Below are 21339 nucleotides of genomic sequence, written 5' to 3' on the forward strand. Positions count from 1 at the left end.
TGAGGGCCCCTCTGCCCCCAGAGGCCGTCCGTCGGAGCACAACACGGATGGGCAGCTGGGACAAGGCCTTACCCCCCCCCCCCTCCAGGGGCTATCTTGCATACATCCACCGAGATTCACCCACAGGACCGGACGAAGCCAACGTTCGTCATTCAGCTTAAAGCTCGCGTTCCATTTCCAGAGCGTACGGCATATAGCTCAGTACAGATTAATTTTTACATAAATCCTACGTTTGTATTAGCTTGTTTGTTTGAATACGTTGGCAGTGACCGGGGACTTTTGCAACCTCTGCGATTTTCTCACGCACCGCTCAAGTTCAGCCGTCCGGCGAGGCCCCCCTGTGTGCCCCGGCGCAGGGGCCAGGCAGAAGGGACAGGCTGGTCAGCGAGGGCCGGGGCTGAGCCCAGGCGGAGCCACGGGGAGAAATGCGAGCTCTGGAAGCAGACCGACTGCCTCATTCATCTCTCCCTCCACCGCTCTGTTGCTGTGCGCCTCTTAGCAAGGTCCTCAACCTCTCTGAGCCTCTCAGTTGGCTCTTCTATAAAATGAGGATGGTAATAGTATTTGCCTTATAGAACTGTTGCTGACTGTTAAGGTACATCGTAAGCACTCAATATATATTAGCTGCTGCCAACTATGATTATTATTATTATTATTTATTATTATTATTAATCCTTGTGTGGTGGTGGAGGAAGGAAACCTCTCTAGCTGGGAGTTCCTGGGCTGGGGACAAAATGTAAATCCGTTTTGTCACGACCTCCGACCTCCGTGGGATGAATGGGATTCAATGGCTTAATTCCACTGAAATCCTAAGCCGGGGAGTGGGGCGGAGAGTTTCAGCCTTGCGGTGTGAAGGGGTGGGTGTGGAGGGATGACCTGAAGCGAAAGCATAGGAGATTGTAGTCTATCGTGTACATTTCAACAGCCTCTGAAAAGGCGGGTCGGAAAAAATCTCTCTCCATCATCCCATCCTGGCGTCTCCAGAAGATCTCTGCTAAAGCACAAATGACCTCAGAGCCCAAACCAGAAATCTAGACTCCTGGCGCTTCGTGTGTGCGCGTGAATTAGTGTTCAGGATTGCTCTTTTCCCTGAAAACGGCTATTGGCATCGGAGGTAAGCTCTGGGGGGGAGAAAGGAAAAAGACCCAGAGCCGGTGGCGTGCTGGTAAAAAGGTAGCAAACAGCTCTCGGGGACGGGAGCCCTAATTTCTAGCATGGTGTAGATCCCCCCAGCCTGGCTGATTTCAGCCACCAACCTGACCTGTCGCCGAACAGGGACTCGGAAAGAACTGCTCATCGGGGTGCCATTATGCAGCGTTTGCACCCTACGGATGCTGCAGGACCTAAATAACTTCAAGAGCATAGATAAGAGTAAAAAGTAGTACCGTAATTAGGTCGTAATAAGCTTTGAGCATTTGTTACTTTGGTTTTGATGTGACTTACTGAATTGTAAGTTTATACAACTTATTTTTTCAAATAAAGGCTGTGTTTAACAACTGGCTTGTAGAGTTTCTGACATCGTAACCATTGGCTCGCATTCTTGCCAATCCCTCTCTCTCTTCCTCGGGTCCAAGCCCTGAGGGGGCTGCTGGGTCCTGCCTGCCTGCCATACGGGCAGCCCTGTGCTCTGCCAAGCTGAGTTGCTCACAGTATTCCTACTCCATATGCCTGGCCAGTCGTCTCTCTGTAAGACCACCAGATTCTCTCACATGTTTCTTCCGCCCGGAATGTTCCTCAACCCCTTTCCATTCTTTCATCTGGAAAACTTCTTATCCTTCATGATTCAGCTCCGGCACCACCTTCTTCGGGAAGCCTTCCCTGAAGCCCTCCCCCAGTGAGATCAGGGGCCTTTCCTCTGAGGCACCACTATGCTCTGGGCGATGCTTTGTTTTCCTCCCTGGGTTGTGAGCCTCTCAAGGGCACGGATGGTGTTGTATTCCTCTCTGTAGCCCAATGCCTAGCATCTGTGTCCAGTGAACATTTGTTCCAGTAATAAGTGAACGAGCTGGAGGTATTAATGCCCGTGTAGAGCGTGAACTAGAAATTGCCCCTGTAGCTGAGCCCTTATTTTCCTGGCGGTTCCTACAGGTGGACATGCCTCTGGCAAACACCCTCACATCTGAACTTTGAGGTAGATGTACCAGAGGACTCCTTTTCCACTTCATTTCTTTTCTGAACACGTGTTAAAGATTTTATTTAACTCATTCATTAATGAGGGAACCAGTAAGATGTTACAACCTGCTCCAAGGAAAATTCAAAGCACCTTTTTCCACTGTAAAGATTCCTTGTCTGTGGACCTACAGCCCTGTCTTGCTGAGGGCCAACAAACCCTCCCCTCCAGGCGTCTGGCCTCTGGCAGGAAGGACTGGGTGGACAGCCTTCTCGGTGAAGCTGTTTCCTTCAGGGGCTTTAAGAACATTGGGGAAAGATGGAGACAGCCCAGGCACTCGGTGAGATCATCGGAACTACGACGAACCGACCCTGAAGTCTGTTGCTTCTGGTCTTCCTATTAAATAAGACAGTAAATGTTTATTTGCGGGGGTGGGGGGGTGGTCAGGATATACGAAGCCTTTTGATGACCTGTCCTTTGAAAAGCAAGACCGAATATGTTTTGATGGCCTGCCCCGGAAGGCCATATTTGGACAAATGTAAATGAGGAAACCATTAATCACCTGCTGGATCGCAAATGCAGTGAAGTGGCGGCGGCAAGATTCTAGCCTAAATAGTCTGGCTCAAGAGTTTGTTTCTCCCAAGCAGCAGGTTGTGGGAAAGACAAGCTCCTTGGATGGAGAAGCAATCTGCAGAGAAAAGGTGAGGCAGTGGGGGGTGGGGCGGGGGAACCAGAGAGAAACAACAATCCCCAAAGGGGCCTTACCAAATAGGCTGTAGATGCTTTTACAAAATTCTTTGTTCTTCCCAATGAAAGCTCCATCTCCAAGACACCCCCCATCGGAACATTCGTGGGGCACGGAGGGGCAGCTGGGAGCTCCCCCTAGTGTGTAGTGTGCACCAAATAGGAGGCTCTACCTTGGCCGTGACCTCATGGAGAACAATACCGGCCGGAAGCAGGAAACTGAGCTAGACAATTTCTTAAGGCCTCTTCTGGCTCTGGGATGGATGACTCTAGAACTATGGGGTTGCAGCATCTGAGTTTTCTTATTCATTTTACATTTTGAATCTCCAAATCTCAATTTGTCTTTCAGTGGCAGAAGACTATTCAAGCAGCCCCAGGTGTGGGGAGGGGGAGGGGCTCGCTGGGCAAGCCGTGTTGACAACGGGGCGGTGGGGGCCACCCCTGAGTTTGTAGTCACTAGGGAGACACGCCTTCACGGAGGAGGGCTCCAAAGACGGAAGAGGGGCAAGTCTTTGGGGGACTAGAATTAGTAAGAACACGCTAGAACCCAGGAATCAAGGGCGGCCACCCTCCTCCCTGTGGCTCAGAGAGAAAGCAACTTGTGGAAGGCCACGAAGGCTGGGCTCGCAACGCAGGCTGGCTGACCCCACAGTGTCCTCCGCAGTAACAATAGCACCTGCCTCGGGACTAAATCAGATCATGCTGCGCGCAGTGCCCAGCACGCAGTGCACGTTCAATACGTGGGAGCTGCTGGTGCGGCTCTCTTGCTGGCATTATTACTGGAAGTTCCCCACGGGGTGTCCACAAGCTGAGTCGCTCTCCCGGGTCCGGGCCACTGCATGATGGGTGACTCATAGTAGCACTTAAGGCTGTGGGCTCTGGAATCAGACCACCCCGGGTTTTCATCGGTAGGACCGTAGGCAAGTCACATAACCACCCTGTGCCACACTTTACTCACCTGGGGATAGAGATCTACTTTGTAGATTATAGTGAGGATCGAATGAGAAAAACAAAAACAAAAAAACCCCCAAAAGCCCTAGAAAAGAGCCCGGCATGCAGTGACCATTCAATGGACATTAGCTGGGCCCGGGGATGCCTCGGGGTATAAGAACAGGACTCCTCTGTTTCCGGAACACACGACCGACCGCAGTTTGGGTTTGGGCATAAACGGCCTCCCCGATCGGGCTGGAAGACCAAACCCAGTAATATGAGAAGAGAAGGCATGAAGTTGTGCCCAGGAGGAGGCGACTTCCGTCGTTCAGACTTCAGGAGCCACTCCAGTCATCCCAGTTAACCATGTCCAAGTGAACTCATCCCCGTGGACGGCCCAAGCAGAAGGACCTGACGCCACGTGGGGGCACAGTGTTCGCCGTCACCCCTGGTCCCCTTGTGAAAGAGCTCGTTTGGCCTTGCAGGAGGAGCACGTGGCCCTGAGAATGTAGCTGTTCGCTGGGGGTGGCAACAGGTATCCCGATGGGCCAAAGGGGCCGTGGTCTCCCCTGCCCCCACCCCGACTCTGCTGTATCTCTAAAATGCAAGCAGCAAGCTTTTTAGCGCAAAACCGGACTTCGGGTGAGTGGGTTATTTCAGGACTTAATTTGTTGCACTTCGTGGCATCCAGGAATGGCTAATAGGGCCTCACTGGAAGCTAGGCAGCACTTCCGTAAGTGGAGGAAAGGGTTTTTCGGGGCTTTCTAACGCAACGATGCTATTTGCTAGTACATGTGTATCAAAGTGGGCAGTAAACATGGACGGCTGGGCAATGGCAGGATAGGTTGGAAAGGGAAAGGCAGTCACAGAAAACCGGAAAGGGTGGGAGAAGGGGGCTCAGAGATCCAGAGGCAGGGCTCCTCGGGGCCTGCACTCTCCTGCCTTGACCAGGGCATGCCTTCACATTGGGCTGAACGTGGACAAGGCCAGCTGGGGAATTTCTGCATTACTTGGAAGAAGCCAACATCAGGAGTACTGACCCGGGCCCTTTCCCGTCCCACCTCAGCCCCTCCTGGGAGTGATGAAATCATCGGAGAGAGGAAGGGAAAGTGGAAGTATCTGGTAGCCTGTGGGTCTAGGGCATTTGTTCTTTCCTTCTCTTGCTCTGATCTCATTTGGCGCCTGGGGGAGTTCCTTCCAGGGAGGCATCTTTGGCCTAGAGAACTCACAGGAGCGGAGCCAGAGTGGATCCCAGAGGAGAGGAAGCAGAAAGTGTTGGCTTTGGCTTTGCTCAAGGCCTGGAGGGCAATTGCAAACAAGACCTTCTTTTTAGATGACCCGAAGCAGTTCTCCAGAGAGAGTTAGGCAGGCATTCTGGGCCAGACTGCCTGGGAGGGAAGACTGTGCCTTTGGCCGGGGTGTGCTCAATCTCCTGACCACCAGAGAGTGGCGGACTGGGCACAGAAGTCCAACAGAGCCAAGCGTTTCCTCTGGGATCTGCTTGGTCAGGAGCTCTCATTTTTCTCAATTACCCCAAAGACCCTGTTACACAAAGGTCAAGCCAAGTGGGATTTGCTATCATTTTAATTGTCCCACTCCACTTGTATTTTGTTTTCCAGGGGCAAGACAGAACTTGCGTAAGGTCGTCGATGGCAGGAGACTTAGAACTGGTACTGAAAAGATGTTGCTGAATCGCTCTTGCTGGACTCAGCTTAGTCAATATTGCTCACTGTCCCAGTCAGTTTTACCAGTTTTCCTGTCAAAAGGTTCACACTTTGGGCCTTAGCTTTAGCCTATTGTGGAAAAACGGTTTGACGCAAATAAAAACACGTAACTTGCTTTTCACAAACATTTTATATTGGCAAAGAAAACAGTAGGTAGTGTATTCTGCTTTAAGCAAACCCAACATATGAACGGATTTACAAACTAGGGGTGGATTATTGGCAAAACACTTCAACGTAAGTCTTCAAATAACAAGATTTTTTTAAAAAACAATTTCTGGCCAGGTTTTCAGAACACATCAGTCACATTAACTAGCTCACGCCGGCCTGTCAGATACGTGACAGCTTACTGTCTGAGTTCAGGTCTACTTCCTTGAAAGATCTTCTGGTCAAATGTATTATAGGCAACAGGAACAAGAACAAAATAGATGGTCCAATAGCTGTTCAGCTTCCAACAAAATGATAACTTATTTAGGTAATTCTCGCCCTAAGGTTATGGGTAGAGCTTTGTTAGATATAAAGTGAGACAATAGGAAACATTTTTAAAGAATGAACAGCTTTCACAGCAACTGTCTATATCAATCACATTGCTATTACAATATAGATGAGCTGAAACAGCATTTTTTACAGATTTGGAAGAAAGAAACCCCTAAAGAGAAACCAAGCATATAGAGGTAGTTGAATAGCAACGGGGGAGGGGGGAAGCATTATCTTAATTCCCCTTTCAGTTTATTACAGTGCGAAAGTAAAATGGCTGCTGAACAAACAACCGGACTCACAGACACATGGACACATTTGCCACTCTTTGAGTGGCCTGCTTGATATTTTAATCCTGGCATGGCTGAGGACTGCCTGAAATGATGGAACTAGTTTATCTAAGATAAGCCTATGACGCCACATTGACCTATTTGCTCTCCTTTTATTTTGTTATTGTTGTTGCTTTGACAATAGATAGATGTTAGGCAATTTTTAACGGGACACCAGCTACAGCATTGCTCTGTAAACTTCTGTTAATCACATTTGCTGCGACAAATTTTTAACTGCTACAGTCATGAAGCAAAAGCTTTAAAAGGACACCAGGAACAGAGATTAGAGGCACTTCTCTCTCAAGGTTAACTTAGCGCATTGAAAAATAACCATCTGTAAGTGAAAACAACTTCATTTCACCTCTGGATGTGCACCACCCAGGTTATTAAACAGTTGAACAGTGGGAGCTATCCGTCTAAGAGGAACTGAATGCGTACATTTTACGTGACTCCTTTTCCTTTTTTCTCTGTGCACTCAGGAAGGGGCACAAACTGTAGCCCATGCAGCTGGCTGCTTTTCAGAACTGCTTTCAATCCTAAATCAAAACCTCATTCCTCAAGCCCCAGATGGGCTGAAAAATCTGTCCTTTTCCATTATTTGGGCTGCCTTCCATTTGCATCTTTATTATACACCTCTGCTATGATTTTGCCTCGATAAAGAGAAATGGATGCAAAGTCAACATGTTGGGAACTCAAGAACTGAGTCCTTGAATGAAGCTCCCAACTTGGAAATGGGAGTTGGCAGAGGGAACACAGTCCCTGATGGATTCTGGTCCATCAACAGCATGCCATCTGTTGACAGTTAAGAGACCTCTGGGTGCTGTGAACCCAGCCTCAGGAGCTCCACTACTCCGACAGCCAGTCACAGGGGATTATCTGAGCCCAGGTCAGCCCCACAGGCAAAGCTGGAAACGCCATGGGGCTAGAAGCACTCAGTCTTCAGAAAAGGCAAATTCTCGAAATAGTCAGTTCTCTGCCCCATTAAGTCAGGGGCAGGCACCCTTTTCTCCAAGTTGCCTACAGAAAATTAGTTTATCATTTTTCATTTTCTACATTTTGCTGGTTATTAGCTAGCAGCAGTAGTACAGTACAAAGCAGAAAGGCATAATATCTGCTTGGTACCTAATATATATATATATATATATATGCACACATATATACATATATACACACATACACACACACACACACAGAAAATAATCTAAGTATAATCTAGGTTATAATAAGAAAATTAACCAAATAAATGGCACGATCTACCAAGGGGGAAGTCTTGTACTTCTGGCCTAGATTTAGCCTTACGTCTTTTCTCTGTACATTCTTCATACTCAAGCTTGGCAGCAAACTCAATTTATATGTAGTGAAAATGGTCATGTTCAAATGACTACCCATTCAAGTACATCCCAAAGAAAGCCAAGGCTTTATCAGCCTTGCATCTTGCCTCCAACCACTGCTGAAACAAAAGCTTGCTAGAAAACAACCCAAATGTGTATTTAAGCTACTGAGAGTACAGTGCAATTCTGCCCAGCCAAGATCTATGTTTGCTGGAGTTAGATACTCATTTATCAACATGGAATATTCTATAATGTAGAATTTTATTTTGAAAAAAATCAAACTTCCCTTTCTACCTAGATTAAGTGAAGATGTGTGAGGTAACTGAATTTTACTTAACCCTCAACTGCCATTTGAATTATGAGCTTCTGGGGCTCACTTTTGTGACTCGGTTGCCATGCCTATCTAATAAAATGATGTGTAACATAAACTGTTTAAAATGTTAAAAATCTGCAAAGTAAGGGGTTCAAAATCAAGCTTGGCTATTAACTGGCTGTGTTACCTGAGCAAAATGTCTAACATTGCAGGGCCTCAGCCTTCTCATCTATAATATGGGGATGGTAACTGATCTCACAGGGTTTGATATGGAAAATAAGCGATTCCACGGACTCATGTATGTTCATGGAATGAACCTGGAATCGCCTGGCTCAGTGCCTGGTACATAGTAGGTTCACAAAAGATTTCTGTTGCGGCAGCATAAAGAAACCCCATGAACTAATAAGCACAAAAGTCAGATTGTAAAACTCGTTCACTCTGGCATGACCAAGATTTTTAATACTTTTTGGAGAACAAGATGAGCTGGTTATTCTAATGGAGCTAGAACTTAAGGCTTCCATTATATCAGAAATTCCAGACCTCCAAAGAGCACTACTTTTTAGTCCTATTGAAATAGGGAAAAATGTACCGGCCCAGAAGTCTCCCTTGTCTCTGACCCTCATTTGTTTTCTAGTCTTTTCATTTTCCCAAACAGACTTGGCTCCAAAAGGAATTAACTGTAAAGCATCAAGTTATGGTCCGGGAATCAGTGGTGTAGATCCCCCCAACTACATTTAAAGGGGTAGATATGGGTACTGTGTGTAAACTGTTTTATGCAAATGTGGGCCCCTGATGATATTCTGTAACTATGAATAACCTAATCAAAACTATTATTTTTCGAACGTCTCCTAGGTGCTAGGCACTCTGCTAAGTGATTTACGTACATACTACCTTATATAACGTTCATAGCAACCCTCTATGTGGCACTGATCACTACCATTTGCTAGATGAGGAACCTGGGGCCCAGAAAGAGTTAAATCATAAAACAAAAACATCTACCAAGAGGAGATGCTTATGACAATTTCTTTGCTGCACTTACACTAGATGACAGGAAAATATTTTACTAGGACTATGCTACGACCTCATGGTTGGGCACCAAGTGGGAGGGGGAGCCTTTAATTTCCTGCTCCCTGAGCCTTGCAGAATTTGCCTGGGCAATAACCATGCCTATACTTCCATTCTTCACTAGCCCAGTCTGGCTGCAAACATCAAGCCTGATAACATAATGCTCTGACAAAATAGCATCCATTTAGCAAGTGCAGAAAAGATCATTTGGTTTCTGCTTACGTGAATCTCTTTTCTGTTGCCTGGATCATCTCATTCTCCCTTCTCTGTTTCTGGCCAGAGGTGGTGATGGAAGAAGTCAGGTTGGTTACTTGAGGCACTAACCTCTCCTCAATGGGGTGGATGGGCCACACTGCATCCATCCAGCATCACGTGGGGGGATAATGTGCACGACCGTGCGAATGGCAGGACTCACTTCTTGCCTATCCTAATCTCTTCACCCCGTCATTGTGACACCCCATCCTCACGGCATTTTTCAGGTTCTCCTGGCACTAAAGGAATCACACTAGCACTAAGCAGGCTAAAAAAGAGCTCCCTCTTCCCTTCTTACCCACTATTCTTCCCCTATATTGAAATCTTTGGCCTACGGCATTTGGGCATTTGGGAGGGAAGGCAGTGCTTAGATAAAATCATGGATTCATTGTTTCCTTTAAAGAGATTTACAAACCTAAAAGACAGTTTGTCTGGTTTTTTTTTTTAAGGGTTCTACTTTTTCTACTGGCTTCTTTGCACTTTTAATAACAAACAGCCCTTCTTGACATGTTTCCACACATGCTGGCCAGGTCGTGATCCTCAGAACCCTGAGAAGAGGTGGGGTATGGAGGCTATGATGTGTCAAACTGAAAACCATTCCCTCTGAAGGGTTAAAAATCATCCTGCCTCAAAATCCCACTCTTAACTGCACTGGGGAGAAATAATATACACTTGTAATTAGATTGTTAAGATAAATGCCTATAACAGATTGTACTAAAAGATGCCCCTCTGATTCATCTCTTCATTGAAGGAAAATCATTCCTTCAGCCCTGCTCTGTGTAACACATAGAAAATGGATTATTTTACCTTACCCTGGCTTATTCCATAATGTATGGCAAATCCCTTGCGTATCTTACATTGTTGAATTCAGACTGAAAGCCAAATGGAACCTGTGAAGATCAGTAGTCTCAGCGTGACTCTGAACTTCCTTTAAGCTAAATCCAATGCGGTAGATACAAAAATGGTTCGAGAGCTGGTTCGAGAAACATAGTAAAATGCGATTAAAGCAAAAATGGCACATTTCTAGTACTGTTACTTCCCCCTAGGTACATGGTAAACCACGTTAATAAATAAAGCAACTGGCTTTTCAGTAACATACACTTAAATAGTTACAAACATACATGTAGAAAAAAAAGGATACAGTAGTGCAAAAAAATAAATTATTAAAACAGAATGTAGGATGAACATTATTTTACACAATACTGTATAAAACCTGAACCATTTGGAATGAGAACTCAAGTCAGTGAAATAACGCAGCAACATTATTAGTATCTGTGCTTCACATTTCAACCACACACTTAACTATTCAAGAAAGAAAATTAAAGTAAAACCACTTTAAACTTTCAGAAAAGTTTATGTCGAAATCAAATTAATTTTTTTCTTCTGGGCTTTTAAACACCTCTGCTGAGCATGTAGTTGTGCAGCATGTCAAGAAGCATCTTAAGACAGAAAGTTTCAAACAGGTCCCATGCTTTTGGTCTTTCTACACATGTTCTCTCTGTGATCAACAGCAGGGAAATGCCTGTTTGATACTTCCTTCTGTTAAGATGTTATTGCAATTAGATATATTTACAAGATGACTCCCCCAAGGGCGGTGGGGAGGGTGGCGGCTCCTCTTCAGCAATCCACTCTCACTAGTTTTGGGTTCGGGATATAAAGGCCAGGATTCGCCGAATACCGTTCAGTCTATCCTTTAAGGACCTCATTGCTAGGAATGGGAGCTGAGCTCGGCTTTCCAATGGAAGAACCGCTAACGTCCACCAGCACCAGGCTGGACCATTTGGGTTAACCTACAACAGTGAAACACAATGGGTTCATCCCATTCCCACAGAAGTGAGATCAGTCTGCAGGTTTCCCAAGCTGCAAGGTAAACATCCCAGGTGGAACTGCTTCTGTGTACGGCAGACGCTGCTAATGACCCCCAGGTCTACTTCCCCTTATCTGAGCCGGGCATGTAGCCACCCAGAAAACAAAGGCTGCATTGCAGCAAGGGGAGGCCACAAGACAAAGTTCTGGCTAAGGAGATGTAAAGGGAAATTCTATGTGTAACTTCTGGGTCACGCGCTGCCTTACTCTTTCTCTCTTCTGCCCAGCTAGAGCGTGAACATGGTGATGATCAGCCTTCTTCTATCAGGAAGCTGGGGCAACATCCTAATGATGGTAGAGCTTTGTGAGGAAGGAGACTGGATCTCTGAATGATCTCATGGAAGAGAGCTGCCTTAGCCCTCTATCTGGTTCAAGCTACAGTTATTTTTATTAGCAGTTGTCAAAGCAAACCCATCAATATCCTAACAGATACCCTATACCTCCTAGCCAGTGTGATTCTGTGAGCTAGAATATCCGCTACTCAGTCTGTTCCATTTCGAAGATTCTGTTTAGGTTCTTTGGACTGACACATGCCATATGTGGGCATTCAGTTCCCATGATCCCTTGGGCTTGGCATGTCTCTTAACTCCCTTTATTTCTCTGCTTCTGGCTGAAGGCAATATAGTCCACATATGCCATGTACATATGGCCACATACATAGGCCACAGAGAGCTTCTCCTCTGAAACCGAAGCCTATGATCCATAGCCCCAAAGCACAGCAATCCCACTATCGCAAAAATTCCAATTAGAGAACACATTCCCATTAGAAATGCATTTGGTCCCCAGGTTTCTTTTTTAATAAAGAGCTTTCCCGTCCCACATGACTCCTTCACCGAAATTCTGTTTGTTAGCAGCTTCTCAAGCACACGTTTCAGACACTGGCGACTCACTTCCTACAAAGCCTGAAATGAGCTCTCGGCTCACAACTTTCAGAAGGTTGGTTTAGGACTATACAGAACCCCATTCTGGTCAGACCACCTACATGTGGGACTATTTGCCTCCAAACTGGCTCGCCTGGTTCTCCTCAAACCCTGCTGCCTTCTTGGCTTCTCTGTGCCTGTAGCTACATTTGAATTCTTTTTTGTCCCTCACTGTGAGCTCTAACAGGCTCTCCCTCCTATTTTTAGTTCTGAATATGAAATTGACACATTCTAAACTGTCTTTCCCAGGGCCATTAACAAAGATATTTAAGCTGATGTTAATACTTGTGGCTGTTTCTGAGAAATCTCCTCCCGAGGCTTAGAACATTCTTATTAATGGGACCACTGGGGCTGCAGCCCTGACTGGATCAAACCGGATGATTTTTTTTTTTTTTTTTTTTTTTTTTGCTGCTGCTGCCAAAGCAACATGATAACAGTTCTAATAAGAAAGGAAATGAACCCAAGATTTCAGCTTTCTGTGTCATCGAGCCCTTATGAATCACTCTGTGGCATCTGTGTTTTCTCTTGTGGAAGATGCTGTATCATTGCTGATTGCTACCTTCTGCCTGACTGAGGGAGAATGCTTTCCAGAAGGTGAAGGGGAACATGACACTTGATCATGAGCTTGCTCAGAGCTCTGATGTAGTCCTGAGTCACAGTGGCCCAGAGCCAGGAACTGGGTCACTGGGAAGCACTGACTGGCCATTCTCCCTTCAACATTCACGATGCCTTTGCATGGGGGGAAAGAGCCACCTTTGTGGTCTGGAGAAAGTGAGACATTTCAGCCCATTAGGGAACAGACTGGTGTTTTACAACTCCAGATGTAAGAGGCGGGGACTTTGGAGACCTCCTCATCCACCTCCCTCATTGCAGAGCCAGGAGAAAGGTTGAGAAAGGAGAAGTGATTTACCCAAGGTCCCCCAGCTAGAGCGGTAAGGACCAGCCTCCTGGCAGGGAAATCAGAACATACATATTGTTTTACTATTGTGACAGAGTCGGGAATGAGTGAAAGTAAAGAATCAAGGACGTCATGGAGGTGATGATGTAGGGGAGCCAGCTCAGAATGTAGGAGAGGTGATCGGGGGCAAGTATTTGACTAGGTTATCTCCAGCCTTGTCCTAGACAGAGAGTATTGTCTGATTTATACCAGGCAAGCAAAGGCTTGGTGAAACTTATCTCCACTTTCCTGAAGAGCTTCTGATCTGCAGCTTGATCTCTCAAGTGGACATGTCCCCCCAGGAAACAGACTGATCCAGTAGAACCTAATGAACTGCTTTCTAGTATAATTCAGCCAAGGGTAAATTTAAAGATTGGGCCTATTTGCTCAGGAACTGCTCACCCCTGCTAAGCAGGGAGGGACCCAGGTGTGACAAGATTCTGGGGTCTTGCAGTTGGAATCCTGTAAGGTAGCTGGTCCCATCTCCTAGCTCCTGCAGCAATGGGGGAGAGGGTTATGAAGTTCCCCAGAAATGGAAACCTTTGGTCTCAGCTCCCAGGATACCCTTCTCTTAAGCTTGGCCTTTGCATGAATCATGTCACTCCCACACATTACCGTGGTGTGAAACTGGACTCCCACTGAAGGTTCTTCTGTTGATGGCATCTGTGTTCCCAATCTCTCACCTGACTTACCTCTCAAAACCTGTCTTGGATCCAAGTTCTTACTGCTTTACTTTATTACTCCAATTCTGACTCAGGATCCTTTGGGTCTTACCCATGATGCCCACTGCCCAGCCAAACAATACCAAATTGGATCCATCTCCCTCTCTGCTCTTGATCTGCCAAATGGCAACTCTGCACCCATCTAATCCCAAACCCTAGGATCTCTCATCTGGTGGCGACAGTCCATTACAAAGAGACATTTTTATATACCTGGGGATCAGCATCTTTCTCTGGCATTGGACCAAAGTGACTGAGTATCCGATTCTTCAGAGATGATTTGAGCGAATGAAACCATGATGATGCTTGCTCATAGACACAATTATGTAATCCCATGAGCTCAGCATAATCGTCTCCTTGAACCTGAAAGTACCAAAGTGGAAATGAAGCACTCTGTATCTTCTCCACCACCCCCAAAGCTGCTGCTGACACTGACTCCCTTTGGGCATCCAGCCTGCCTCCCTAGGAAGGCTCACCCACCCGGCCTTCTCCTGTGTGGCGTGTGAAAGGCTCCTCAGCCAGAGGGTAGGCTGTGTGTAAATACTGCTGAAGGTGGAGGAAGGATAAAGTTTCCTCTGGGTCAATTAGCGGAAACAGCAAGACAGACAGAAAACCAGAGATGCCAACTGGCTTGAGTGGAGGCATGCTGTCAAACTAGCTTATGCTGTTTTATGCCTCTCTCCTTTTCATGTCTTATCTCTGGCTTCCCATTGCTCACTGGGAAAAGAGACATGAGTGTGTCTGTGTCTCACTGTGTGACTCTATTTTGCAAGTCAAATACATTCATTCATTGATCAAACATTTACTAATCTTGTACTATGTAGTGAATGTAAATATAAATGAACATGGGATTATTTACCTCTTCTTCTACCCATTAGTCCAGAACACCAAGGATTAACTGGACATGTTATCTTTCTGCTTTTTGGTATGATGAGCTATAGGGAAGAACTCTTAACCAGGCTGCACATTTAAAAATACAAACGTACGGGGGCTCCTGAGTAGCTCAGTCGGTTAAGCGTCTGCCTTTGGCTCAGGTCATGATCCCAGGGTCCTGGGATCGAGTGCCACATCAGGCTCCCTGAGCCTGCTTCTCCCTCTCCCTCTGCCTGCCATTCCCCCTGCTTGTGCTCTCTGCCAAATAAATAAATAAAATCTTTAAAAAAAAAAAACAAATGTACGTGAGAATCTACAATTATCTCAAAAGAAAAAGTTGGAAAATATGAATAAATTGATACATAAAATGCACATGTGTAGATATCGCTCTAGATCTATCCTTTGGTATCTCTGGCAGAGACCTAACTCCTAGGATGAATGGGCCCCAGGTTTGTTGGTCTGGCTTGGCATTTCTCATGCATGAATACAACTCAGCAACTAAGCAGGGAAAGCCAGGACACGGGGTGCTCCTGGTGCCATTCTACAATCGAACAGCAATCCAGCAGCATTCAGTGTTGCTGGCACCATTTGCTGAGAAATCCCAAGGCCCCCAACAGTGCTGAGAAATTCTTTTGCAAACATCTTTGTGTGCCAAGCTACAGGGATAACCTGGCTTTGGGATTCTTGGCACTGGCCGCCCTCACCTTTTGGTCTTCAATGTATTCAATGTCGGCTGTATTGTAACCATCTCGCTGGCCCTGATGGAGGACCTTAAAGCGCCTCTTGCCTATGCTGTCCACCACCGAGCGGCCATCAGAAAAGAATTGAACATTTCTGATCTCCAGGATGCAGCCGTATTCCGCGAACCTGCTTAATAGGGTATGAGTAAAGACGTAAATTCTTGAGTCATTTCTGTGGCCTGGCCCTGAGCCATTTCTGTAATCCCAGGCTGTGCCTCAAGGGACTTCTGCCTATTTGCCTGTCCTGGGGTCCACAGCAGCAACTACACAACAGGCAGTGCCTGTGCAAAGAAAAATCTTTATGCAATAATATAACTGCTCCCATGTACTGAGCAGATGCTATGTATTAGGTACTGCGCTCAGTGCTTTATGTGCACTAACTCACCAATCCTCCCAACAAACCCAATGAGGTAGGCACTATTATTGTACCCACTTTAAGGTAAGGAAATTGAGTCACAGAAGTAACTTGCCCAAAGTCAAACTTGCTCTAAGGCTGGAGCCAGAATATAAACCCAGGCAGTGTGACTCCAGGGCCCACAGTCTTACAGTAAAACAAATTTATAGTATATACCACTCTTTTAACAAAAGATTAATCCTGGGGTTCCTTTATATAGGCAGCCTATTACATGGTATACTAGGGGCCAAGGAGACCCTGGTCTCTACAAATACTCATGGTCATGAACTGACCAAATCTCAGGAGCTGTGCCTCCGCATCTCCGGGGAGCACTCCAAAGTAAACCCAAATCCCTCTCCACCCAAACCTCCCTTCACTCTACATAGTCCTCCACTTACCCTTTGACAGGATCTCCAAGGCACATGCCAAACTGCCTTGTGCCTGTCTCAATGCATCTACGAATCATCAGACGGTAACAAGGCTCAAAGATGTGCAGGGGACAAGGAACGGTGGGATAGGCCATAGTACACACGAAAATAGGCACGTTCTTATTTAAGCTGTCAGGAAGAGCAAATGACGTGGATTTCTCAAAGCAATGGAGCAGAACACAGAAAGGTTGGTCAAACGTCACCTTGTGGTTCCCCCACAGGAAGGCAAGAAGACCTCAAGTTTTGACGGCTGATAAAAAAATTCTGAGATGCAACCAACACTATGGGCTGAGTCCCATTACCTGGTGCAGAGGTTAGCCTAAGCGCTGAGAGGTTGAAACTGATATTCTGTCCATTCTAATTTGGCTAAAGACATCCTCTAGTACCTTCACATTGTGGGCGATAGCTATACCTCAGATTTTTTTTTTCATGCTCTCTACTCAGAGCAATCTCTTCAGGTGTCGGGCTGGTGGTAAAGGTGGACCCAGCCCTCCAGGGGGATGGTGGAAAAATCTGTGCAAGGTCTCCATCAGCATCTCAAATCTGCAAAGCCCGCAGGAGATCTGCTTGGCAAGCCCAGCCAGAAGGAGGAGGAGGGAGCAAGAGAGGCAAGTGTAATCTAGCCCAGCGGATGCTCAAACACTCCTGTGCATCAGGCACCAGGGGCCCTTAAATCCAGACAACGGGCTGCAGGACCCTCCAAGATACTGGTATATTAGCTCTGGAGTTAGGACCCAGGAGTTTTCCCTTCAACAAGTGCCCATGAAGAAGCAGACACACAGCCTAATGGGAAACCACCAACCGGGCCAGCTCCTCGTGGATCACTGTTCTCATCTTTGTCTGGTAAATCCAATACTGGAACCTATCAATAGATATAAGACCATCTGCCCAAATCCCCGAAGTATTCAGTTTACGACTTCTTTAAATAGATATCCCTCTAGTATATTCCAGTGTTTATTAATTAGACATTAAATGATATTGGAGAGAAGGGCTCAGAGAAACTCAAGGCGAATTTAAGAATCAGAAATAAAGATGCTCTGAGTAGATCTACTATAAGTCAATGAGAAAACAAAGGATTTCATTTCTAGCTTCTCAGGAAAACATATCATTTGAAGTGAGAGGCTCACTCAGACAAACTGGTGGCAGTTTAGAAATGTTCTCTACAGGGTGGGCAGAAAATCAGAGCAGCTTTTGCCATCGGGCACCTCGCCCCCAGAATGCTGTGAGGATTCCACTGGGGATCGGGAGGTGGGAGGGCAGCAGTGGGAGAGGCGGAAGTGAGAGACTGCCTCCTGCTTTTTCTAAGCGAGCTGCTCTTCCAGTCGGGCGGAAGAGGCCTACTTCCATCCCCATCCTTACCCTGCATCTCCCACGTCCCTGGCAAGGGAAGCACAGAACAAGCAGCAGTCTCACTATTGCCATTCATTAAGTACTTACAACCCATTTGATCTTCATAACTAGTCTGTGAGGTAAGAACTGATCATTCCCAAGCTACAGATGAGGAAACTGAGGTCCAGAGAGGTCAAGTGACTTGCCCAAGGCCCTGAAGTATACTTGCTTTGTGGCAGAAGTGGGTCACAAGCCCAGGTCTGGCTGGCACCAAAATTCTTAACCTCATAGCACCTTCTTAAGTGTTTGCAGTCTTCTGTACATGCTATAAGTTCCCCCGATTTAGCTACTCCAATTTACTCCTACCTCATAGCACCTTCTTAAGTATTTGCAGTCTTCTGTACATGCTGTAAGTTCCCCCGATTTAGCTACTCCTATTTACTCCTACCAGCAACACCCAGTTACAAGTGCCAAGATGTGACCTGGTTGATGGTTTGACTTACGCTTCTTCAGTGGTGTGCTGGTAAATGCTGAACAACTGGCTTTTGTTTGGGGGGAAGCTCTGGCTTATAGCATTTGCCAATTTCTATAGCGTAGACACTCACCAAGGCCAATGTCAAGCTACCAACATGATATCGCCAAGTGAGAAGTTAGGAAGAAATGTGCATATTCAGTTCTATGAGCTGCTGTGAGTGAAACTGAAAGGAGAAAAAAGAGAAACGCGCATGTACATACTTAGAAAGTTCTTCCATTTCTTCTTCATAAAGCCGCTTTCGTTCCTTGAGTTCTTCTGGAAGGAATTTAGCTATTAGCTCTTCCATTATGACATTTTTGCTATATTTTCTGGATGCCAAGCACTATGGGGGAACAGGGCAATGAGATATTATGCAGTCCTCAGAAAAACACAAAGCGCATCTGATGTAATCAGTAGAATAGTTGAATGACCCACATATTGGAGTAATTTGGACCCACACATTAGCAGCTGGTAACATCATAATGCATATATTCTCTGGATGTTACATGTGACTAATTACTTTTATAATTAGGCAAAATATTTTAACAAGGGAAAAAGACCTGCATTGAAGTTCTAAAAATCTCATAGCTTCCCTAAAACACTCAAATTGAGATTATGCTCTTGTCAAAAAAAGAGGGGGGGGGGGCCGGATCCTTCCCTTTCCTTTTTCTGGTTACTGCATTTACAAGCTCGCAAAAATGGTCTCCATCTGGGATATACTGAAAGGCTGGTCAAAATGTTTGGGGAACGAAAAAGCCACTTTCAAACATTGATCTTTTCCTGACCTGTCCCACCCCTACCGCACCCCACCCCAATGCTTGGCTTCTGGATACTGCCAGTCTAAATATTCATCCCCCCCATCCCCACTTTAGCTAAAAACAAAACAAAACAGCTAAATACTGGTGATTTTGTCTATTTGTTTTTTAGATATACCATCTAGGTTATCACTGAAATTATGTTATAAACCATGATTTCAGAACCACACTCAGGTCCATTTGTCACTATTACTATCCTCCCAAACACCCCTACTCCATGCATATCCAGGGATCCGTAAGCAGTGGGAATTCAACTGTGTGAACCAGACAATGAGAGTTAAAAACATCTGCGAATTGCTTGCTATGGACACTACCCACAGAGACCCAGCAGGGGGAGCTCCTGAGTATAAAACTGCTGGTTTGAGACCATTTTTCCTTTCCGAGTATGAGCTATCTGTGTCTATTCTGCAGTGACCATGATTGGCATAAAATATTTTTCTTTCTTGGAAATGGTATAAGTGCGCCCCTGTGTCAATACACAGAGATAGATGAGAATATTTTCTAGCCTCTGAGTCTGGGACCCTACAGCATCTGCTCTTAGGATGCCTTTTCAGCCACTGCCATCGCCTGACAGCAGGAGATCAACTGCTTTGCCCAGTCCCAGTCTTTGGGGAAAAGCAATGACTCAGGAGGTTGCTAATCCAGACTCCTCCGCTGATGTTAAAACAAAAACCCAGGAAAGGCACATACTAAAATGTTAACAGTGGTTTTCTCCAGGTGCTGAGCATGAGTAGATTTTTCTTCTTTCTGCTTATTTGAATATTGTAGTGTCACCGCAACACAAATGTATTGTTTAAGTATAAGGACCATGGGCTCCTCACCCACAATCAGGCCAGCAGATCCCACTTCCTGATCTAGGCACGGTGTGACAAGTGAGCCTCCCCTCCAACCCCCCCCCCCCCAGGGTTATCCTGGATGATTATTTCACTCCATTCCCTTAGTTCAAATGTTTGGGTGTTGAGAAAGCTCAACAGGTGATTTCTTTGGACCTACATTCACCTAGAAGATAGTCTTGCATCTCTGGCCTCTCCTCGGGGACAACAGGGGTCAAGGAACATTAAGATTGACTGTAATGTGTCCTGCACAAGTCCCCAAGGGAGGGAAAACAAGATGGGCTCCCAGGTATTCCTGTACTATAGGCAATTCCATCAGGTCCACCTGAAAAACAATGGTGGCAACCTGTGTGGTTCCTTTCAGAGGATCTGGAAGCTGCAGAGCTTTTCAAGTAGCCAAATGTCTGCTAATAAGTACAGCAGCTCCTGGGGGTGGGGCGTGGAACAGAGACCACACTGAAGGTCTGTGAGGTTTTTCTGGGGACCTGGGAGTGATGCCTTCAAACCACAGAATAAACACTGATGATGAGAAGACATCAGAGTTCATCTAGACCAAGCCCAGAGAGGACAGAGGATTCACCTAAGATTGCAGTGAATCAGGTGCCATGATAGGCTTAGCACCTAGCAGGATCCCTGCTTACCATCAATTTAATACTTTTGTTTCCATCACAAATTAATTTCACTATTTACAGTTCATAAAAACCTAGATGTTGCCCCATTTTCCTGAAGGACTTTGTGAAGAGGGGAGGGGGAGCTCTAAGACAGGAAAAATAGACAGATGGCCTGAGGGAGTATTTTGCCCAAGCACAGTGCACTGGCTTGGGAGCCAACAGGACACCATTTTAGTTTCCAGTTGCAGATAAGCTAACCTAATCAAGAAAGAAAGAATGTCTTACCTGTGCAAGACCATCTTTGCACAATGGACACTTTGCATTGTGATCCAGGCATCTTTCAAGGCATTTTAAACAAAATGTATGCCCACAAGGTGTGGTGACTGGCTCATAGAATAATCTGAAATTTAGGAATCAAAATGGAAGAAACATGCAATAAGACAAAAAATAAAAGACAGAGCTACTCAATGTTAAGGTTTCATAGTATTATTAGGAAAATTCTGTGTAAGGGGAGGGGTCTTTCCTTTTTTCGAATAATTCCCTGCTGTTGTTGCACTTAGAAAAGCATTTGCTTTTTTATTTCTGAGGTGGATTTTTAAAATAATGCATTTATCAACATTTATGACATAGCTAGATCATCTTGTAACATCAGTTCTAGTCAGTCCCTTCTGACTGGCATCCAGATTGTTTTTCCCTGTCAGGTCCCAGAAAAATAGAGATAAATGCCCAGAGTGTCTGAATAGATTACGTTCTAAAATATTTAGCCAATCTGTTCACCTAAGGATATGGAAACACAGAGACAGATAAACACACACACAGATAAACACACGCACACTCTTGTCTCACACATTTACTCATTTAAGTACTTTATATCATATATACAATGGAAAAAGACTTGGTTTGTTTGTTAACCTTGATTCCATTTTTCACCTAAGCAATATTTACTGCCTGAAGAATCTCAAAATTGTACCTGTAACAAATACATAACTGTCTTTTGTACGAATGGATCATTTTCTTAGAGGCAGTAAAGTAATACTGTCAATGTGCTTACTGATAGACACACACACACATATATATACACACATATG

The 21339-nt window shown here is 45.5% G+C and overlaps 1 protein-coding gene across 3 annotated transcripts in view; it reads right to left on the minus strand.

Annotated features, from left to right (window-relative positions):
- Positions 1-10893: 10893 nt before the first annotated feature.
- The window catches only part of LONRF3 (LON peptidase N-terminal domain and ring finger 3), a 33049-nt gene continuing 22603 nt past the window's right edge, over positions 10894-21339 (minus strand). For all 3 annotated transcript variants that reach the window (XM_021686284.1, XM_021686275.1, XM_021686290.1), the window contains 6 exons: positions 20537-20651; positions 18214-18335; positions 16120-16278; positions 15292-15454; positions 13928-14077; positions 10894-11062 (listed from right to left, as the gene is read on the minus strand). In XM_021686284.1, coding sequence (XP_021541959.1) covers positions 10907-11062; positions 13928-14077; positions 15292-15454; positions 16120-16278; positions 18214-18335; positions 20537-20651 — 865 coding nt within the window. In that variant the 3' untranslated portion in view covers positions 10894-10906. The remainder of the gene's footprint in view (positions 11063-13927; positions 14078-15291; positions 15455-16119; positions 16279-18213; positions 18336-20536; positions 20652-21339) is intronic.

This window comes from Neomonachus schauinslandi, chromosome X (genome assembly GCF_002201575.2).
Source record: "Neomonachus schauinslandi chromosome X, ASM220157v2, whole genome shotgun sequence".
Classification (NCBI taxonomy): domain Eukaryota; kingdom Metazoa; phylum Chordata; class Mammalia; order Carnivora; family Phocidae; genus Neomonachus; species Neomonachus schauinslandi.